Source organism: Trachurus japonicus, chromosome 1, assembly GCF_045865225.1.
Source record: "Trachurus japonicus isolate A0001 chromosome 1, Traja_1.0".
Taxonomy (NCBI): Eukaryota; Metazoa; Chordata; class Actinopteri; order Carangiformes; family Carangidae; genus Trachurus; species Trachurus japonicus.
The window spans coordinates 21,104,826-21,127,131 of record NC_140907.1 but is presented as its reverse complement, the minus strand read 5'-3'; the positions used below and the strand labels follow the sequence as shown (position 1 = coordinate 21,127,131).

At 40.8% G+C, this 22,306-nt stretch overlaps 1 protein-coding gene across 1 annotated transcript in view; it reads right to left on the bottom strand.

Moving 5' to 3' along the window:
- Nucleotides 1–14,905, bottom strand: part of vegfc (vascular endothelial growth factor c) — a 46,853-nt gene extending 31,948 nt beyond the window's left edge. Inside the window, exon 1 of the mRNA XM_085780207.1 lies at nt 14,481–14,905. Coding sequence (XP_085636333.1) covers nt 14,481–14,597 — 117 coding nt within the window. The 5' untranslated portion in view covers nt 14,598–14,905. The remainder of the gene's footprint in view (nt 1–14,480) is intronic.
- Nucleotides 14,906–22,306: the final 7,401 nt, after the last annotated feature.

Below are 22,306 nucleotides of genomic sequence, written 5' to 3'. Positions count from 1 at the left end.
TCAACTGGCTGAGACAAAAGGCTTGAAATTGCAGATTCTCATCCAATATAAAACAGAAGTACCGATGACTGGTTCAAAAACCCAAAGAGAGAGAAACTGGCCTCTGAAGGCCCAACTCAGCCCAAGAAATCTGGAGTGGGTTGTGAATCCTTTTATATTTCAAGGCTAATGGAAGCACAAAAACAGCAATTAATCATCTGAGGAACATCTCCACAGTAAAGCCTTTTCTCTGTCTGAGCACCACAGAGACTGATGCTTGCTTTCAATTAGACTGCTGGCCAAGAACACAACTATACATAGCAGCTGAAATTATAGATAAGTTCTGCGACTCAGGTTCTGACTGAGACCAAAGGGAGAACACACATTAAAGCAGAAGTAAGCGATCCGGTCGTTTTGGCTAACTTCTTGTCAGCCGATGGAGTTGGCAGTCCCGTCCTCGTCCCTACATCACCACATTCACGCGCATCCCTTGGCTGCACACACAGAGAGGACCGCCCCTTTATGCCGTTCTCTCTCCTCATTGGATAAAGGTTGTAGGATACAAGGAAAGTTTTCTCCTCGGCTTACAGCAGAGCAGAGTGACTGACAGACACATGTTTCGGACCAAACACTCTATATAAGTGATTGCTGTCGGAAGATACAACTATTTTAGACTTATATTAACACAAACATTCCGCTTACTTCTGCTTTACGCCTACTTTTTGGTCTTTACACTGGTTTCCTGTTACAAGTCACAACATCTAGAGAGTATCAAAGATACTTTTGGCATAGGAACCAGGAAGGTCGTTCAGACCTCCAGTTTCTCTCTTTTGACTGAAACCAGAACAGAGAATCTGAGAGAAGCTCAGAGTAATTATGTTTCTTGGTTGTTTTTGTGGTGAATACCGTTCATTTATCTTGTAAATGACTTTGATCGATGAGAGAGTTGGTCAAACAGAACTGATCAATTTTTTCATCTTCATTTTTCTACATTTTGATGAAACGAGAGTATGTTGAAATCCCTTTTTGTCAAAATGATTATTTCCAATGTTAGATTGGACTTTGTGCTCAAATTTTCCTCCTCAGTTGCACTATTCTTAATCTCAAGACAAGCATTGAAATGTCCGACTTACACTGCTGCAATCGCATCAAGAAAATTATGCGAATTTCTGAAAGACTTCAGATTTCTTCTCTAGTTTCGAGAAAAACAAAATTCAGGATCCAAACACAGATCAAATGACTACTGGATTTACATGAAATAAAATGAAAAAAACTGATGACACATCTGGGAACTGTTTGCTCATGGTGACAACACCTCAATTGGCAACTTCTGCTGTGTTTAAGAAATTCATTTTCTCAGCTGGAACCAGTGAAAGATATCTAGAGAAGAAGTGACGACTGAGAACAGATGGTGGAATACAGACAGAGATGACCTGTCAGAAACTCAAAATACACATCAGAAAGGAAACCCACCCTGTCCTTTAATGTGTTATAAAACCATTAAGGACACTGTCATGAAATAGAAGCTCACACAACATGATTTTGCATTGGTGTTGTTTCTCTATATACTTTGAGATATTGTGTTTTATATATTATATTATAGCTTGTCAAAAGTAGACATCAAGTAACTCATACATGACTGATAACATCATCAAAAATATAGTTATTACTGTGTCCATTTTAACTTTATTGTATTGTTGCCTTGATCATTAAATCTACTTCTGTGGAATATTCATCGTAGTCAGCTCATTTCCTTTTCTCTGTTAATGTCTGGGGTTTGTTTTTTTGTTTTTTTCTACAATCATATTTTAAAATGACACTAACCGAGGTCCTTTAACAACCATTTTGGTAAAGCAACACATAATTATTGAATTGTTGCCTTAACATCAATATTCTAAAAAGAAATAAAAAATAAGATGCTGAACTGTTGAAGTGAAACATGAACACTGACAAATGTGATTGTTTTTCCAGCCATATACAGTTTCCAAGGCAAAGCCAAAGATTTCCAATAAATGTCTGAGGTTTACGCTCTCAGATGTTTTTTGTTTTATGTTTCTCTCAACTTCAGAGTGTGATCAACAAAGGTTTCCAGAAAAACTTCATGAGGCAGGTTTAAAACAGAGATGAGGTTTTAGAGGACGGGTCAGGTCTACATAGGCTGAGTTATAGCTACATCTTGTTAAATTTTGAAGGGCTACAGTACATTGATGTGATTGTACTTAACCTGGTAATAGCCAATAGCTATCAGCAACGTGCTGATTTGTTTGCTGATTTTTTTGGCTTATTTTTATTCCCAGAAATAAGCACTAGTTATTGGGAAAGTGGAAACAGATGTTGTTCAGTGGCAGAGAGACAAACGTAATGATCCATACCCTTGTAGACACAGATGATGTTCTTAGCCTTCAGGTTTTAACACCCATGAATATAGGCTGCTAACATGTGTTGTATACTGAGAAGTGTGTGTGTTTAGTAAGTAACCACAACTTGTCTTTGCCATACAAACCTCCAGCTTGGTGGTCTCACGACAAGTCAGTAGTTTGTGTTTTGCTTCTCTCTCTGTGTGTACTAGAGTTAAAAATTCATCATGGCTGTATTTGTTTAACAGTCAAGTGTTTGATCTTGCATTTGTACACACACACACTCACAGTTTATTCTGCCAGTGTGTTACCACACCGAACAACAACCACTGATGTCATCCACAACTGGATGAAATGGTTGCAGCACCAAATATTTTTAGACTTTCGATGTCTCACAACAGACCCAGAGGAGCCAGTTAAGATACATTATCAAGCACTTGAAGATCCAGTCATCACGAAAGTATCTGTCATGGAGGAGAGCTAACAATCACCGTAGTTTTCATTTACTTCATTAAGTGACATTCAAGGTGTATTGACCGATTTACAAATGGCAATTATACATTGCATGAAATGCAAGAAAACATTCCACCTTAAAAATGTACAGTAGCTGCACAGGGAATGTTTAATTAGTACAGATCAAAAGAAAGAAACATGCTTGTATTCATCCATCACTTCTTTCACAGTGTCTGTATCTGTGTTTACACAGAAACATGACAGTCAGTCTGTTAAACCAGGCGTGTGCACTTAAGCAGACATGTCATAGCTGGGAACTAAAAGCTAATGGGTAGAACATGGTAGAAAATGGCCATTGTTAAGCACAGTTTCATTGATGTCAGAAATAGAGATATGAACAGTAGTTCATACAGATATGTTCTCATGAAAACTGATCCACCCACTTCTGTTGGTTGCATCTATATACTTCTAACATCACATGTTCATAGTGATACCTAATTAATGTAAAAAAAAAAAAAAAAAAAAAAAAAAACTCCCATTAGCTTTTTGTGAATGGGACCATTAAGATAATCTTCATTAATTGTTTCTTTGGGCACAGATGTTTGCAGGTGTGGGGCAGGTATAATTTAATTAATGAAACACAGATTACATCTTCCGTTCAAATATATTCAGTTAAAGACATATACATACATTCACATGTGTTCACAAATGTGCATGCACACATATGCAGGTTTAAGTATGGAGGTTGGGCCTCTCATACACACATATGCCATGGCAACAATGTCAGCTTAAATCACATTTCAATTTGAGCAGCTCATTGATTTTTCTTTTCTGTGATTGTTAAACCAGCTGTTCACCCAGACACGCGCACACGTGCATACACACACGCACACACACACACACAGGGCAAGAAAAAGAGAGGGAGAGACAAAACATCTGCAACTCTTTACAAAAGGAGAAAAATGTTCTGTTCTTAATATGCAGGAAGGCAAGGTGCAGAGAAACACCAGGAGACACCAGGAGAGACAAGAAAGTGTAGCGAAGATGTGAGACAAATGATTAGATTAGATTATATTAGATTATATTAGATTAGATTATATTAGTGCTTTATTCATTGCTATACAAATAAAAGGAATTTGAAGAGTTCTGGTATGTACTCTGATAAGATGGACCAATATAAATAAAGGCCCAGGTGCCATATACAAATGGTAATGAAAACCAATTAACTTGCAGTGAGGAACAAAAAGCAACAGAGTTGAAAATACACCGGATAAGAAATTGGTGGGGGGGGGGGGGGTCCTTCTCCTCGTCAAGCAATAGGCAGAACATACACATGCATGTAATGTAGTGAAAGAATGTGAAGCATTCTGCAAAAATAGCACCACAAATACAACAGTACACACAGAGTGTAGACGTAAGAGTCAAAGCAGGTGAGCCTAAGATTACTGCAAATAAACTGTTAAATGGTAATTATTAGTTTGAGTTTATGAGTTTATAATTGCTATATTTTAGAAAGGAAAGTGGTTCAATACACCTGTATTACCATAAATCCTATTATGCAATGTCACCGTTCTGACTGACATATTTACATAAGTATCAGATAATCAGATGAGTCCAGTATATTTGCCTCACTGTCAGCAGTCAGGAACAGCTCCAAGTGAAACATCAAATCCAGACTAGCAAACTCTGACTGCAGAGCTTCTGGACTCGAGTCAAGAGGACTACAATATATTGAACTTAATCAGGCATAACAACACTGCTGTTGGTGGTGGCTGGGAGAATTTTGTCTACATAGTTTGTCCATGACAAACACATACACAACAGACCTGATAACTGGTAATGTTTCTTCTGCCTTAAATACACATGGACCACTTCCAAGAAAAATATCTGTCCCATCCATTGATGTGTGATGAAATCACTGGTTGTAAAAAATAAAAAATAAAAAAAATAACTGTAGATATAACCTGTGATATAATCAGGGATATTTTGAGATTTAGTTTTAAACACGTTGTGTTTTCAGTTGAACAGAGAGATGCTCTGACAAACCTTCCTGCATTGTGCATTTGATCCTCACTGACCCTATTTCACCATCTATTCATTCACATTCAGCGTGCCCCCCACCCACCTCCTATTCAGACCCACAAAGTCTGAAATACAGCATGTCAACGGGCAACTGGTGAGGTCTGCAGGTCATTTGGAGGGGGTCCTGGTTAAACACAGAGGACTAAACCAGACTATCGATATGAAGTGTTATTTTAAAATGAAATAAAGACTTTCAGCACTTAGTGTAGCATCTTCGAGGAGCATGTGTATTTCAACTATTTCCATTCACTACAGGTCAAATGCATGATGTCTAACTTTTTAATTGAACTTGACTGCAGCTGCACACACTTGAGGTTTTCTATTTATGAAACATTCTCTTGGTACATAAACTGTTTCAGCATGAGACAGATTGAGTGGGCTCAGGATAGGGGGTGAGGAGAGGATGGATGAGGGGAATAAGGGAAATAATAAGGAGTAGAAAAATGAGAGAAAGAGAGTATGACTATCCAGTTACATTAGCTCGGATTAAGTTTGGTCAGCGTTTCAGTCCTAAAGTGACAAGAGATTATTTTGTAATACATAGTATCTACAAATGTGGCCTGATCACACCAGCATGAAAAGTGTGGGGGTAAAGTGAATCTGCACAATTTTTTCAACTTCAACTTTGATGAAAACTCAACACAAAGGTTTGCGTGATGTGAAAATCTGGAGTAGAGATTCTAACCTCTCTTAGACTTAGAGATACCTTATTGATCCCTAAGGAAGTTCAATTCCTTTTAACAGGTCCAGCATATAAAACAGCTTGGAAAACCTGCACAAACTTTTTCTTTTCTTTTTTTTTGCACTTTTGAAAGAGAGTGACCGTTGATACAACAATGAGATGTATACAGAATCAAATACAGAACAAGTCAAATGATGTACTGGGGGAGTCACTATCATCACTGACAACTCTCTCTCTGACAACTGCTGAGTGTGCAGGGAGTGACGGGAGCATACCTATGTTCCCCGGTTTTCCCAAAAAGGGTCCTATGTTCCCCGGTCGCAATACATACTGGGGAACATAGGACCTTTTTTCAAAATAAGGGTCCTATGTTCCCCACTGTTGCTGTTCAATGGACTCTCTCTACTTATCTGGACTCTATCTATCTGGCCTGTCTAGCCTCTACTTGGTCTTTTTACTAAACTTTAACCAACTCCTTTCTTCATTGCCTAAACCCAACCAATGGGACAATTCCACTTTCCACTCAAAGTCACAACTCAACTTCTCATTCAGAATAGGCAAAAATCTGCAAAGTCACTACTCCACTTCCAGGTATGGGACCAAAAATTGCATGTTCCCCGGGTCCTTTGGGGGAAAAGCGGGGAACATAGGATCCTTTTTCTACAAAACGGTTCTATGTTCCCCGGTCACATACACAGCGGGGAACATACTGTAGGACAGTTTTGGGGAAAAGCGGGGAACATAGGACCCGCGGAACATAGGGATGATCCCGGAGTAATGTCAGTCAAAGCTAAATATCAGACTGAGACAATACTGAAGTACAGATCATCAGACATGAAAATAGAATAAAGGGGATGACTGAGAGCTAAGTGTGTAGATGTAACACATGTGAGCGATCTCCCCCACCTGGTTTCCATCTAAGTGATTTGAGATGATCACACACTTGAAGGGGTCAGTGCAGCAGATCAGGTTACTCCTATAGTAGCTAATTATTTTGAAAAGGTCAGATCATTTTTTAATGAGCGTGATACTCTGCCCCGAATGACATAATTCTGTCACTCTTTATTTTACCAGCAGAGTTAGACCCTTAATTTCACACTTAATCATAGTACCGGGACTCACCCCAAAATTAGTCCATCTAACACTGAATTCTCCATGGCAAGATGCAAGCAAGCGAAACAGCAAATTTTGTGAGTTTAATAGTGTATATAGGGGTATTGAGGCATTAGTCTCATCATCCAGGAGGGATTCGAAATGAAAAGTGGATGGAGTTGCAGAGGAGCACCACAGCTGCTCCAGAACTGCAGGGAAAGGGAGGAGCACTTCCAATACACTGAGACTTGCCTCCAACACACGAGACAGAAGAATAACTAAACATAAAACATATTGAGCAGAGAGAGGGAGGGAGACAGATAAGGTTTCAGTAACAAGGGTGTGAGCTTTGTGAGGCACAAAATAAGAAATATTGTCTTTGTAGAGCATGCCCTGGTATTTTTGCCCTGGTGGTCAAGGTTTGAGTCTGGCCTGTGGCTCGTTGCCGCAATGTCTATGTCTTTTAACTTTCTCTCAGTGATTTATGTGTTATTTGTTGGACCACAGTTTGTCTTTTGTTTCCCACAGACCCACCAGGGTGAATTCATATTGTATTCCTTATGGCGCTTTTCCACTACACAGTCACGGCTCGGCTCGGCACGGCCAAGTGACGGTGCCGTTCCGAGCCGAACCGCACTAGTGGAAAAGGGCGTTTAGTTTGTTTTGTTCACTTTGTCCTTGCCTGCCTAATGTATATTTCATTGTCCTGTTTTTGTGTCAAAACATGTTTTCACTTGGGGCAGTGTTTAGCTCAGTTGGTAGAGCACCCGCCCCATGTGTTGAGGCTACAGTCCTCACTGCAGGCGACCCCGGTTTGAATCCCGCGCCAAGCAACCCTATCCTGCGTGTCATTCCCGCCCTCTCTGCCTCCCATTTCCTGTCCCTCTCTCGACTATCCTGTACATTAAAGGCAAAAAAGCCCCCCAAAATATACTTTAAAAAAAAAAGAAAAGAAAAAAGGAAAAAGGAAGAAAGAAAAGAAATACCAAATCTAAATGTAATTGAATGTGAAGCTGCCCAACATGTCTAAATAAATGAAAAACCTGCAGATATTTACTTTTGAACCTCAAAAGCTGTAAGGATGTCAAATAGACTCCCCATCTCCTCTTGCATGAATCTGCAGGATCATTTGACATTTTTGAGTCATATTTATAGATCACACAGTTGGAGGGGACACAAATCTCCACACCCGGGCTATGTAATCAGACTGAGCTGGAATGTCCAGTAAGAAATCACTGAAAATTCCTTCAAAATGATTGATAATTACACAGCACATTCCTCTGCAGACTCCAGGGGGTTGTGAAATATGGGCAAGAGATACAGGCAGACAAGAGAGGGGGTGGGGGTCGGGGGTTGAGGACAAGGCAGCTGGGTATAAAATAAATAGAAACTGAGAGATGAAAGACAAACTCTGTGGTGACAGGGTCATGATAAAGGCATAAGAAAGGGAGAAAGAGCTATTCTATTTTTAGTCATCTTCACCATGAAGCTGCCAGTGATGGAGCAATATAAGCCCACAGGAAGCAGCGGAGAGATGTTGAGACAGACTCGGGGAGACAGAGAGTGATGCTGTCACATGTCAGGTATTTCACCACATCCATCCCTCTGTTTCGGGGTTCAGGGTTGTCTACAGATTACAGATTGTAGCCTTTGCATCATTACATCAAACGATTATTGAATTTTACAGATTTTGAAAGAAAGTTTTTTTGTTTTGTTTTTTATCTTAGCTTGACCTGAGTTTCTGTAGGGGTTTTCTTGGGGGCAAAACAGAAGTAAAAATCCATCCCTGAAACAGAACATAGACTGATTCTTTGCTCAGGTTAAATGAACAGGTGTCTAGAAATGTAGAATCAAGATCAAGAAATATGTCCTGAATCAGAAATTGGTGTTTGTAGGACAAATAATTATAATTCAGCCTATAAGGTACATCTTCATGGCATACTGGAGACTGTGTTCGAGAGATGTGTTGCTGAGTTACAAAGCGGGCTAGAGGTAGTTAACATAGCATCAATAATAGAAAAGATGAGATAGAGACAGGACAGCCACATACAAGGTAAGATGCTTCTGTTTTATACTACTACGTATAATCTTATAATTTCTATGTTGTGTAGATTGTATCAAAAATGCCCAGAACAGTTTTTGAGAGTCCATTACCCAGCTCCCTTTACGTATGGAATAACCAATGAAAACAAATGAAAAAAATGGTGATTACATGGACTTACTTTGGATGATTTTACGTTTCACAAAAAATGTATTAGCGACTGGAAATAATTTCGAGACCTACACTGCTTTTAGTTTCCATAATTGTGTCATTGTGGCAGGTATATTGAGATAAGTGGCATAACTCAGCTACGTATGATGCAAAATGGATCGATTCCTGGTAACTTCAGAGAGACAGAGTATGATCTAGGTCTCTACAGCGTATTCCCACATTTACCATCCATGCTCATCAAACACGCAGGGTTCTAGCCGACACCTGGTGCAAGGAAAAACACAAATGTCTTCATGGGTTTTAGACAGGTGTAGTTGTCATTTTCCATCCAGTGTCCACATGGACAGAGATAGAAAATGCACCTGCACTCTGCTCTGAAGTTTGTGACATAGGATTTTGCTAGTTTTTCGAGGACACATTATCAAGAGAGGTTAATATGAACTTGCATACAAAACAGAGGAATGTGATCTGAAAATCAGTGAGATGAAAGCTTCAGCTGTTGGGACAGGGTGAAACATCAGCCTCAAAAGACCCCCAACTATGAAACTCCTGTTTGAATTGGAAACAGCACAGTCAGTAATCATGTTGACTGTGTTAACTTCTTTGTTGATGAATGACTTTTATTTTCGCTACCATCAGTGACCAGTGGACTTCCCCCTTCTTTTAAAATATGCTCTACCATAGAATCCAAGAATATATTTTAAGAAAGTGGTAGACAAGCGGGGGTGGCATCGTGGTGCAGTGGTTACCACTGTTGGTGAGAGGCAGCAGTGCCTGCATGTGTTCTCTCTGGGTGTTCTGGCCTTCTCTCTCTGCACAGGAGGTTGAATGCTCACTTGGTTGCCTGCAAGGGGGCAGTTGTTGGTCTGAGAAGTGAAGCTCACTTCCGCGTTCAAAAAACTGCAATCCTCTCGGCTGCCTCTGGGGGCTGGTGTCAGAAAGCAGCATTCTCCATAGACCTGATTTTACATCCTCAATAAACATGATCAAAGCCTGGTGTCATCACGTTTTTTGGTCTCAATCGATAGTTTCTACACACTTTTTAAACTCTACCGTTTTACTATTATTAGGTTAAAATTCTCGCCAATTAGGGCGCGGAAACATTGAGTGACAGGTCCGAGAAGTCCGTGGAAAGCTGCTTCGAGGCCAGTGGGCAGGTTCTCGGCCGGTAAATCCAACATGGCGCTGTTCAGGCCACAATATCTGAGTCCCAAAAACGACTCCCCAAAACCAATGGGTGACGTCACGGATGCTAAGTCCATACTTTTTACAGTCTATGGTTGCCTGTAGCTGTGAATGTAAGCGTGTATGCCTTGTCCGTCTCTACATGTCGGCCCTGTGATAGACTGGTGACCTGTCCATGGTGTAGCTGAGATTGGCTCCAACATTTTTTCAATGCACTTGTAATTTCAGATTCATCAAATCTCACATGCACACTGATGGCCAGTAGGTTGCCAATAACAACAAGTATGGCCAAATCAACCTTACTCGGTTGTGTTTGGCGAGCTGTGACAAATGATGCTCATCTGTTGTGACAAATTATTTTTACCCAGTAACACGCTATTTTGAATATGATTCCTATTTGTTGAAAGATTGGTAGGCCGATAAGGTTCACCCTCCAAAAACTCCCAAAGCAATGAAGCAAAAAAAAAAAAGTTCAGATCTTGGAGGTCAGAAGGAAAAACTAGCCAATGCAAACATAGAGGAGGAAAAAAAGCAATGAGGAACTCCTGGGGAAGCTCTGGAGACAAATGGCACACAACAGGGTTCACTGGAGAAACTGACAGGGGATTTTTCCTTTGCCAAGAAGCCAAAAGTAGTAAGTCAAATGAGTCATAGAACATCTAGCTGGACCATATACAAGCTATGTGGTGGATTGATGTGTGACAGAGTACTGTCACCCCTTGTCAGAACGGAAACCTGGGTTCTTTCGTTGAAGTCAAGCGAATGTCATTTTGTACACCCACCATAGCTCTGCAAAGCCCCACAAGCAACTGATATATACTATACATTAAGTGTGAATGCTGAACCAGAATTCACACTTCTCTTGAATAGCTACTCTTTGAAGATGAATATACAGCAGCTTTTAACTATGACTAAGTTTGATTTACTTGTCACTTGTAGACAGAAAACATAAAAGTGTTCAGATACACAAGCAAGTATAACAGGTTCATTTACAAATAACATGTTGGCAAACAATTTTATGCATTCAGCAGAGAGAATAACATTCACTCTGAAGTAGTGTTTCTGAATACAGTCAATATACTGTAATTTCAATTTCCTGTTTTGGTATTCACCAGCTCTTGAAAAAAGAGTCTACCTACTAGCGTACCTACTGTGCCAGCCTGATGTCTGGTGCTTGGCAGAGGGTATATTTGCTGGAAATCAGTAAATTCAAGAGTTTACGGCAGCACTATAGTAAAATATTAATGAAAAAAATTATTTGATGGGTTTAATGGAAAGAATCTCTCTAGATTGCTCATCGCCTGCATGGCTAATCATATCCTTGCCAGTTCTGCCAGACCTCATGGGGAGTCCTGGTCTAGTTTGAGAGGAAGGACAAAAACTTGTTGCAACAGTACAAATAATGTTGGATTATAGACATGTCACCGACACTGGAATCAGACCCAGACTCTTGGGGAAGGGCTGAGTTGTTGTTGTTGTTGTTGTTCTTTTCCACAATTTCCCAAGATGTGAATCACGGTTTGGGAAAACCCAGTAGGCTCCAGCTGAGTGCTGCTGCGTTGTAATTCTCTTAAAAGACAGAGTTGCCACAAATCGCTGGGGTGAATGCTCAGATTGTTTTTGTGATTGTAACATCAGTTTGAAGTGTCTAGCCTTGTTAGGAATACTAGGCGGAGAACTGGAAAGGGCACTACCTGGAGACTTTAGAACATCTGCAGGACTGCGATGCTGATATTGGCAATGATGAAAAGGGTGAGTGGAAGGAACAGCCTGTCTGACATCAACATTTGTCAAGCTTGTCATCGATTGGCCATACATAACAGACTCCCTAATGGAGTTCAGAGAGGTCCATAAAGGTACTTGGTACCAGAACACTATAGGCATTCAATTGATGATTGACTTTGTGGTCATCATCATCATCATGGTCAGATCTCCAGACATAAGCCTTGGACACGTGAAGAGATGGCATAGCTGTCAACTGATCACCAGTTGAGAGAAGTGAGGGTGGCCTGGGGTTAGGTGTGGGTGGAGTTTGTGGAGGCTATGAAGTTCAGAGACTCAGAAGAAGATTTACTCTTGTTTGACCTATGTCTTCATTGTTTTTCTTTGAGTTGGCTCTCGATCAGGGGTGCCCAATTATTTTTGGCCTGCTGCCCATGCTCGAATCTTTTTAATTATTATATTCCCTCTATCTACTTTAAAAAGAGCCATATGGATGTTCAGTAATTTACTGCACTTAGAGCAACACTATGTAGTTTTTCGACCTTAAAATAATGTTTCTCAACTCATTTAAGTGGTAGAAAAACGGTTAATAGGATGAATCGTGCTGCCACTGCAGCCTGAATGGCTGCACTCTGTAACTTTCCTTATCAGGTAGGAACACAACGCCACCACCGCAGCTCCGCTGAGCTCCAGAGACCGAGCTCATGAGCCCAGTCTTCCTGCTCCTCTCACCCACAAACGAGCGCCTTGTGCTGGGCCACACAGCCGGCCAGCCTCCACTCCAGAGCTCCGAGCTCCAAAGAGCTTTAGTACCAGCAAGGTTGACCACAGCTCACAAGTTTTGGATAGAGACTGAGAGGGAGATTACGAGTAATAATGATGGAGAATACAATTCAGGCAACTCATTCGTCACAGGATGGCTGGACTCAATTTTATAGATAGGCCTCTGCTCCACTTCATCAAATTGACCCAGTTTGCAAAATAAAAACTCAAAACATGCTTTCTGTTAATTACCAAGTGTGGACTCATGGTAAAAAGACCAATTTTATCCCTTTACTATTAAATCCACAATACAATTAAGTGGTCAAAAAAGTGACAGGATGTGAAGCCACTGAATGTCATTTAAAGCATGCAACAAGCAAATCAAGTGTGGATAAAAAATTAAATCTGTGTTTTAAATCCTTAGACACTTGACAGCAGAGAAGTGCAGTTGTTATTTAAATTCCACAGAATTGCTGTTAGGGCTTTAATGGTTGAAAGCAGAAGCTGGAGAAGAAGCTCATCATCTACTATGATCAAATGGCTGCATGATACTACTTAGCACCTAACCCCCCCCCATACTCTAGCCCTGCCACACACACACTTGACCTATGTGACACTTGCCTTCATTGGCTCTTTTCTTCAGCTAATCCTCCCCCTTGGATGGAAAATGTTCACTGCTCTCGTGCTGTTTCCCTTCCTCTCTTATCTAGTTTCTCTGCTAATTCAGTTCAATTCAAATCTCCTGCGTTGGCATAACATTAAAGAAAAGTATGTTTCAATGGTATATTAATCCTATAACTATTATTACAGCACTTGACGGACAGATAATAGCCTTCAAACAAGAGAGTTTAGTTTTCTGGTGTAAAACAGCAAATGCCTCATTTTAAGTGTGACACATAAAAACCCTGTTTGACCTCTTAGATCCAGAGGCTCAGTAGAAAAAGCTGAGGGTAAACCTTTAATGATATCCTGCTCACCAGTACTGATGATTACGATCAGTTAGGAAAATACACTGTGAGATCTGAGCTTTGGCTTCTCATTCTGAGCGCTGGCTGTTACTAATGCGTCTTTTGTTTTCACTTATCCAAAGCCACACACACATACCGTTTGAGTGGGAGAAAGTGAAAAAGTTTTATTCATTTGTTTATTTATTTGAGCCATGTGAGAACAATTTGGGTACAGTTTGGACAACTTTTTCTAGATGTTTTAGGGGATTTGTCTACATAAATCTGGGCGAACAAGCGCATTTACAGGCTTGTGGTAAACCCAGTAAATTTGTGGCTACGGTTTGATCATTATGGTGTGTTTTTGCAGGATATAAATACACATTAAGCACATTTCCTGCCTGTGATTCAGTGTATGATTTTAAGTACAACAATTTTAATAATTTATATAAAGCACACCGATGTTACAACATCATTCATGTAATTCTTCTGTTACTGGCAGTTGCAGATTGTTTTGGAAAGGTCACATGTTTGTGTCTGTCTTTTGTTTTGTTTGATTAAATTGAATGAGTATTTCAGCAGCGGGGGAAAAAACACTATGTGATTGACCATATTTAAAATATCAAATATTATTCTAATGAATGCTACACTTGACAGTGCAAACTTTTTGTTAAAAATTGTTTTAAAAAGAAGTTAAAAAATGATGTCACCATGACATCATCAGAGGTACTTTTCTATTGCCTAACATGAGTAAATCTGAATTCCTGAGTGCCTCTTTAATTAAATAGTGCTGCGTTTAACCTATGAAAGAAGGATTTTAAATGCTCTTGTTTTAAATAACCTTATCAAACCACATTATGGACCATAGTCCCTCACTGACAGGATCAGGTGAAACAGCATCGCACATGTCAGCCATGGAGACACACGCACGCACTCACACACGCACACTTATTTAAAGATATCTAAATTTACTTCATACAAGTTCTTTGCCATTTCTTTTCCAAACTTACCGGCTCGTCCATCCGCTCCTGCTCGTAGTAATCATCATAGCTGCTGTGGCTGAAGTCGCTGGCGAGGTTGGTGTAGAGAAGATAAGCCAGTAGAACAGATATTCCCAGTAGGTGCATGGTTATTATAAAGTCCTCAAGTGTTTATGATCCGAGAACCATAGGAATGGATATTTAAAAAGCTCTGCCCGGTCTGTGAGCTCCCCTCTTCTTCTGCCGCTGATAACACTGTTTCATGTAGTCCCTCTCTCTCTCTCTCTCTCTCTCTCTCTCTCTCTCTCTCTCTCTCTCTCTCTCTCTCTCACTCCCTCACTCTCCCTCCCTCTCTCTCTCTCTCTCTGTCTTCTTTGTCTCTCTGTCAAGGTCCAGTATTCCAGTGTGAACCCCGCTGTGAAAGTAAGCTCGGTCATATGGAAACAGATAAATCCGGTCAGAGTCGGCAGCGTCAATGAGATCCCTTAAACCGAAAAGGTACAGGAACTGGAATTGACCGCCTTCAAATTAAAAGCCCAGTGGGAAACTGGCCATTTATTTGGCTGGTCAACTAGGCTACACAAGGTGCATGGAGTTAATATTTTCTACTGACCTCTATCGCCAACTGATAGGAAATGCACAACACCTATCTAGCTTTTAATTAGGTTGTTGTCATGATATAAAGAGTACAATCATGGTGACTCAAGCTATTATGCTATAAATATCAAATCTAATTTTATTGGGTTTTTTTCTTCCTTTCTTGAAATACATTTGCTTCATGATTTCAGTATGCATAATCATTAGGGAGTAATTTAATCAAGAGACTTATGAGGCTATTTATTTATCACCTATTTTCATTCTTGCATGCAATTTACTGTCCATTTTTGTGCAGAGAGGCAGTTTGAAGAAAATCTGCTAGAAATTGTGCAGACAGACACTGAAGTTGCAGTGATCCTTAGACTACCACTACTTTAGTGTGACCTGCTATGATTTATTGTTATGAAAAATACCGTTTTATTGCGAAAGGTGTAAAGGAAGTTGTTTAGTTTTCGTCTTGTACAGCTTCACACCGACTCCTTAACATGTGAGTGTGAGGCAGAAGTTGAGAGGAGCAGCGGTCAGCCCAGCATCCACCGGACGTGTCTCCCCTCTTTACAAGGTCCCAGTGGACTAATGCTCTCGATCCATTAATCTGGTCACGTATGCACCCAGGTTCGCTCTGCTGACCCCTCAGACTTTAACTGGCTCGTTGCTTACACCAGTCTTACTAAGTAGATTCCACTAATACTGCCATTGTTTCACTTGCTGTTTGCGTGTTTGTTTTCAGGTCTTACATATGAGAGCTATTTTATTACAACAAAATGTTTTCATATCTCGCAGGTTTTGTTATTTATTATTAGGTATTGGACATGGAAGACGGGCAATATTACAGACAGAAGCACTTCCATATCCATCTGTGCTATGATTTATAATCAGCAGGTGTCAAAGGTGCTTTAAATAAGATACTTCTCCATAAATTACAATAACAACTCTTTAAGATCTGCCATCACAAGATGTCAAGGCCTATTGTCATGTCAGTCATCTGTCAACATTGCCTCATGTTGCAGGCAGCCCATGATGCACATCATTTGTGGAAGATTAAAACATCTCACTTCCTACAGGTCATGTGCACAGATGTCAACAGACCTGTGTGTGATTCGCATCCTGTCAATATCCAGACACAATGAATGTCCTATAAGCAACTGTGTGGTGTTGCGATTTCAGGGCAACTCATATAGATCTCATTGATTTAATGAAAATGTCAGGGATTATCAAATCATCCCTGGAGCTGATTATAGTTCCCTCACCATCAACCAATCAGAGGAGATTTTCATGCTGCGTTCACATTCCTGATGGGTACAAGTGCTGAGGTGAAGCCAGTCCACAGTGTGAGCAGGTTCAGCTGAAATAACTTGGCAGGAACCAAAGAAAGACAGAGTGACAGAGTTATTGAACAGGCCTTGGGCTGTAGGCCGAACATTCACACACACACACACACACACAAAGAAATTCCCTGAATGGACTTTTCCTTGAGGTATATTCAGTTTGGATTAAACTGAGTGAGTTAGCAGAAACAACAGAGGTGGTGACAGACAATTTCTGTCTGAGACTGATGTAGAGAAAGCCAAACATCTGCATCTGAGATGCAGTTACTGTATCGGTACATCATAAAGGTGCACGGCTGTGAGTGTGTGTGTGTGTGTGTGTGTGTGTGTGTGTGTGTGTCTGTGGCCGATACAGCTCACTGGACCAAAGGGGCATTTATATTTGGCTCTCTCTTCTTTTGATTTGCCTTTGTATTCATACATATTTAGTTCATCCTTCCATGCACACATCCATCCATACATACATACATACATACATAAATGCATTTTCTGTCGCCAGGTAGTCCAGACATCCCTTTTCCCCAGCAATGTTTTCTAGGATCTCCTGCGGGATCTCAGTCCAGAAGAAAAATATAATCTCTCCAGCATGTTTTGAGTTTACCCTCTGGTCCCCTACAATATGGACCTGCTCAAAAGCCTCCATTGAAAGATGTCCAGGAGACATCCTATGAATATGCCCAAATGTATCTCCTTTTGAAGCAATGGGACGGCAGCTTTACTCTGAGGCTCCCTTGGGTGAACTTTTTAACCTAATGCTGAGCCCAAACAGTCAACATAGGAAACACATTTCAGTCACACGTATCTCTAACATCATTCTGTCAGTCGCAACCCAGAGCCCAAGGTTGGAAGGTAAATCAACTGGTAAATCAAAAGCTTTGCCTTCCAGATACTGCCCTGATGTTGCACTCTCCAGTTTATAATTGAACTCCTTTACTGGGGTCAACATCTCATTCCCAACCCAAGAGAAGCAATCCACTACTTTCCAGGAGATAACATAACCGCAGATGTGGAAGAGTTTTAAACCATTGATGGGCAGGGTGTTTAAATTCCCACTGGATTTTTTTTTTTACTTGAGTGATGCTCACGCATCTGAATCTGAACGGGTCTGATCAACCAAGGCTTTCTCAATTATAAGTAAAGTGATTAATATTGTGTAATAGTGTGTGTGTGTGTGTGTGTGTGTGTGTGTGTGTGTGTGTGTGTGTGTGTGTGTGTGTGTGTGTGCGCGCGCGTGTGCGTGTGTGTACTGAGCTACCCATTCCAACTGTGGGAATTTTTGGTCTACCGGAACTTAACAACAATGGGTAGGGTGGTAATAGGGTGTTTTGTTTGTGTGGGTGTGTGGGTGTGTATGTGTGTGTGTGTGTGTGTGTGTGTCAGCTATGTGAAAAATTCTTGAAATGGAAAAAGACTCTTAGCTATAAATCATGAAGGTTTAAATGGGAATGACCCATTTTTTCTTTACAAGAAATTGATGCTTCATGTTAAAATTTAAGAAGCACTTTTAATTATCTTTGGTGTTAACCTTCATGGGGAAAGAGACAAGCAGGAGCCACATTTTCTTTTGAAAATTCTGCTGGATATTTTGAAAAGCTATACAACCGAAGACAACACCCTGCTAAACATACTGATAAGAGAAAGAAAGAAAGAAAAGAGGAGAGCCTCCTCAGGAAAAAGAGCTGGCTCTGTCTTTTCAGGTAGATGGCATCTGTACTCAGGGTCCAGTTTGCTGCCCATGCAGGTAGGCACCTAGGTATGCAAGCACCGCCTCAACATCCTTCTTCGAAAGTCAGTTAGCACCTCCCTGGTTTTGGAGGTGTCCAGAGGGAGGCAGTTCTTGTTGCTTCATTCACTGAAGGCCATTGCCAGGCTTTTGTCCTGTCCTCCTCCCCCTGCATTTTCCTGACACACCACAATATGTGTTTCATCCCAGCATCTCTAGATGTGTCATGACTCAGTGTTGTAAAGTCCACAGTGACTATAGGAACAGAGTCAGAAAAGTCTCCTGTTGAGCCTTAGTGCTGCTCATCAGCCAAGCGTTAAACCTGAAGTTTCCTTGATGACTTAAAAACCTCCTGCTTGGTACAGAGCTCAGCTCAGTGGCCGTTGCTCTCACTCTGAGAACTGGTGAAGTGAAAACCATAGCAGCCATAAATGTCATGTTTTATTTGAAAAATAAAGTATCAGATCAGTCACGGTTACATTGAGACAGTGAACTCAGGGTGTGAGGTCACTGAGATTAATGACGTATGTAAAGTATTTTGTTAAACAATCTCAGATGACCTATCCTTTATTTGCTCCTCTTTAAATGCACAAGACAGAATTAGGTGGTAAAAGAAAAAAGCATTGCCTGTCTGTCTGTCTGTCTGTCTGTCTGTCTGTCTGTCTGTCTGTCTGTCTGTCTGTCTGTCTGTGTCTCTCTCTCTCTCTCTCTCTCTCTCTCACGCACACACACACACACACACACACACACACACACACACACACACACAGCCTGGAGTGGAGGGAAAGTATGTTCATGGAGAGATAAGGCTCCTTTGTTAACTGGTTGACTCGACACTATTAATTACACTGCGCCCAGGGAAACAGGCCAATGACCTAATAGCGGTTGTGTGTGTGCGTGTGTGTGTAAGTACAATGCACTAAGATGTATTTTTTTACTCTAAAGACAATCACATTGAGTGACTCCAGCAGTTCTGTGATTTGATTTGTTATTATTATGCACTATATCAATCAGTCTCATTGGGTTTGTCATGGATATATGAAGCTGCCAGTCTGTTTCTGACTGGACTCAGCTAATTGTTTCTTGTTGATTTTCACAGCCTTTGTTGAAAGGATTTAAGGCACAGTCATCTCATGAGTAGCCCACATGAGCCTGCCATGTGCTCATAGTCTCATCATTGTTCCAGTTGTTGATGTGAAATTCTCCACCTTATTACCACTGCTGGGAAAATGTATTCAGATAAAAGTAAAATATAAACAATGCTTATTTTTGTTTGGTTGTTTTTCACATTACCATTAAATTATATTGTGCAATATATTTGGAATGTTTTTATTCCACTCGCCTGACCCCGGTGTGAGACAGTTCACACGGGGCCACACAAGGCTCAGTGTGCACATCTGTCGTCTCTGGCCTAAGCCCACCAAGCTGTCAGTTTGGGTGCGTTTTTTTTTTTTTTGTTCTGTTTTTGTTTGTTCTTTACATGGTCTGGTACTGAACTGATTGTCTGAACTGAACTGAACTGAGATGTAGACATGATATGTATGAGGAGAGATTGGGAGAGAGACAGAGATGCAAATTAACATTGGTCCCAAAAGTACATATATTCAGCACAAACTCAGCAGTAGTAATAATAAACAAACATGCATGCAAGAAACACATTATACACATTATGAACACTCAACACTCAAAAAGAATGTGATTAACATCCATCATAAAGTTCCATTTCATCTTTATCCTGCATTTTCAGTCATGACCAGGGCGTTACTGGTTGAAGGCAAAGGTAGACATCACAGGCCTTATACTTTCAAGAGTTTTGTCTTGACTTTTTTCCTCCTGTGTCCTGCAAAATGCATAGATCCTGCAGCAAACACAGAGAGGGACATACAGTATCTTTAAGTTGTCGAAATCACCTAGAAAGGCCTCAGCAGCCGGCAGATTCAAGTCTTTCCTTCTGAAAAACGACAGTGCTAACCACTACTCCGCTGTGACATGGGTCCATGTACACTGATAAAAGGATGGAAAGATGATGGTTTTCTGCCACTTTATGTTGTTTTGTCGTTTTTTGTTCAGCTTGATCATTCAAATCCAGCCATTTGTATTTTGTACCTCCTGACTGTGTTTCCAGCAGCTGCGTTTGTCAATGTTCCAGTAGAGAGTTTCCACAAAAAATATGCTTCATTAACCTCCAAAATATTAAACAGCAGGTTATATAAAGCTCATAAATTATGAACCCATGAGTAAGAGCTTTTACTGAACTTAGCATGGTTTCCTCGTGTACTATGTTATTTTTTCAGTAAATAAACAAAAACGCACCAAAAATGTAGGTACTATGTTGTAACTCAACCCAAACATATGGGAATTTCTTCAGGAGAATTTCAGTGACTTGTTGCCTGAAGAAGAAATAAATGAATGACTGACAGAATGTGCTAATCTCTACTAGACCAATGTGAATGTGTTGCTGCTGGAGGCTCAGCTTGTGTTTCTATCTCTCCCTGCATCTCTGCAGCTCCGGGTTACATAAACAACAAATCCTTGGCTCAACATTGACCTCTTGGTTAGGCAATTAGTTGCAACAGACACACACACACAGTACATCCAAGCACTAATAGCTCGGACCCCCAACAAATGGAAGGTCAAGGTTGTACGCACTAGGAATCAAACTCTTTCCAAGTGTGTGTGTGTGTGTGTGTGTGTTCATCCCTCTGTGTGTCAGCATTCGTGTGTGTTCCCTAATTGGAATGCTATGCTTTCGGTCATGCAATCACAGACGTCTGTGGAATTTGAGCTGATATGAAAATAATTGCTTCATTTTGGCTCGGTCGGACCTGGTAACGAGTGCTGTGTTTTCACGGAGTCAGAAATGTAACATAATATGTCCCACTGTTTACAAACCTGATATAACCTGCTCAGGGGATGTTTTTAATCAGCCCGTCACAATGCACTTCAACTTATAGCTTAACGTCTCATTCATGTGTGTGTGTGTGTGTGTGTGTGTGTGTGTGTGTGTGTGTGTGTGTGTGTGTGTGTGTGTGTGTGTGTCAGGGATAGAGCTGTGTGTGGCTTGTGTGTTTGGCTAACATGGAGACATGTAAATGCTTGATTAGATCTTTAATATAAACTTCCTACACTGACTGATCAACACAGGAATACCAGACAGTGTGTTAAGGCAGTTGAACAGACTGTGTGTGTGTGTGTGTGTGTGTGTGTGTGTGTGTGTGTGTGTGTGTGTGTGTGTGTGTGTATGCGCGTGTGCAAGATCCTGACACATACTTGGAGCTAGAACACATTTAATTTTGAACTGGAGGGTTATGTAAATGATCTCACGGTTCAGTTGAAATGCTTTTGGTCTGTATTCAGCTGAATGAGGATTTCACCATAAATGGGTGAATGTCACACTGATGTAGACTTGGGTGGCTTACACAAGAGACAGAACTCAGTTGTCATGGATTACTTACTGATTATTAGTGGTTCATGAATACTGTTACCTAACAATAATGCACAATCTAATGTCTCATCATGGCTAAGGTTAAGAGTGGACTGGCTATCTGACGTACTGGGAACCGTCCCAGCAGGCTGATGCATTAGTGGGTTAGGCAGGTGGATTTTCTTCACCCTTGCAATCTTGTCTTGGTTTACTCACAACAGCATCATCATCATCACCATCATCATCATCACCACCATCATCATCATCATCATCATCATCATCATCATCATCATCATCATCATCATCATCATCATCATCATCATCATCACCAGGTCCAGCAGGAGCAAAGAGCCAAAGAGCAGCAACAATGACAACATCTGATGGAGACTGAAAGTGAGAGTGGAGTACTAATGAGTATGGAGCTGGAATTGATTTTTATGACAGGTATAGCAGCCAAGTTAGCTGAGATGGCCACAATTTTCAGACATGCCCAGGCGAAATCAAAACAAGTTTAGCATGCAGACGCAGTACAGATTATTGTCATGGATCAAATGGAACAAACATGACTACTTAAAGCAGAAGTAAGCGATCCGGTCGTTCTTGTCAGCCGATGGAGTCCCGCCCTCGTCATGGATCTATTGGTCCTCGTCCCTACGTCACCACATTCACGCGCATCCCTTGGCTGCACACACAGCCCTTCATGCCGTTCTCTCTCCTCATTGGATAAAGGTTGTAGGATACAAGGAAGTATACAAGACGTTTTCTCCTCGGCTTACAGCAGAGC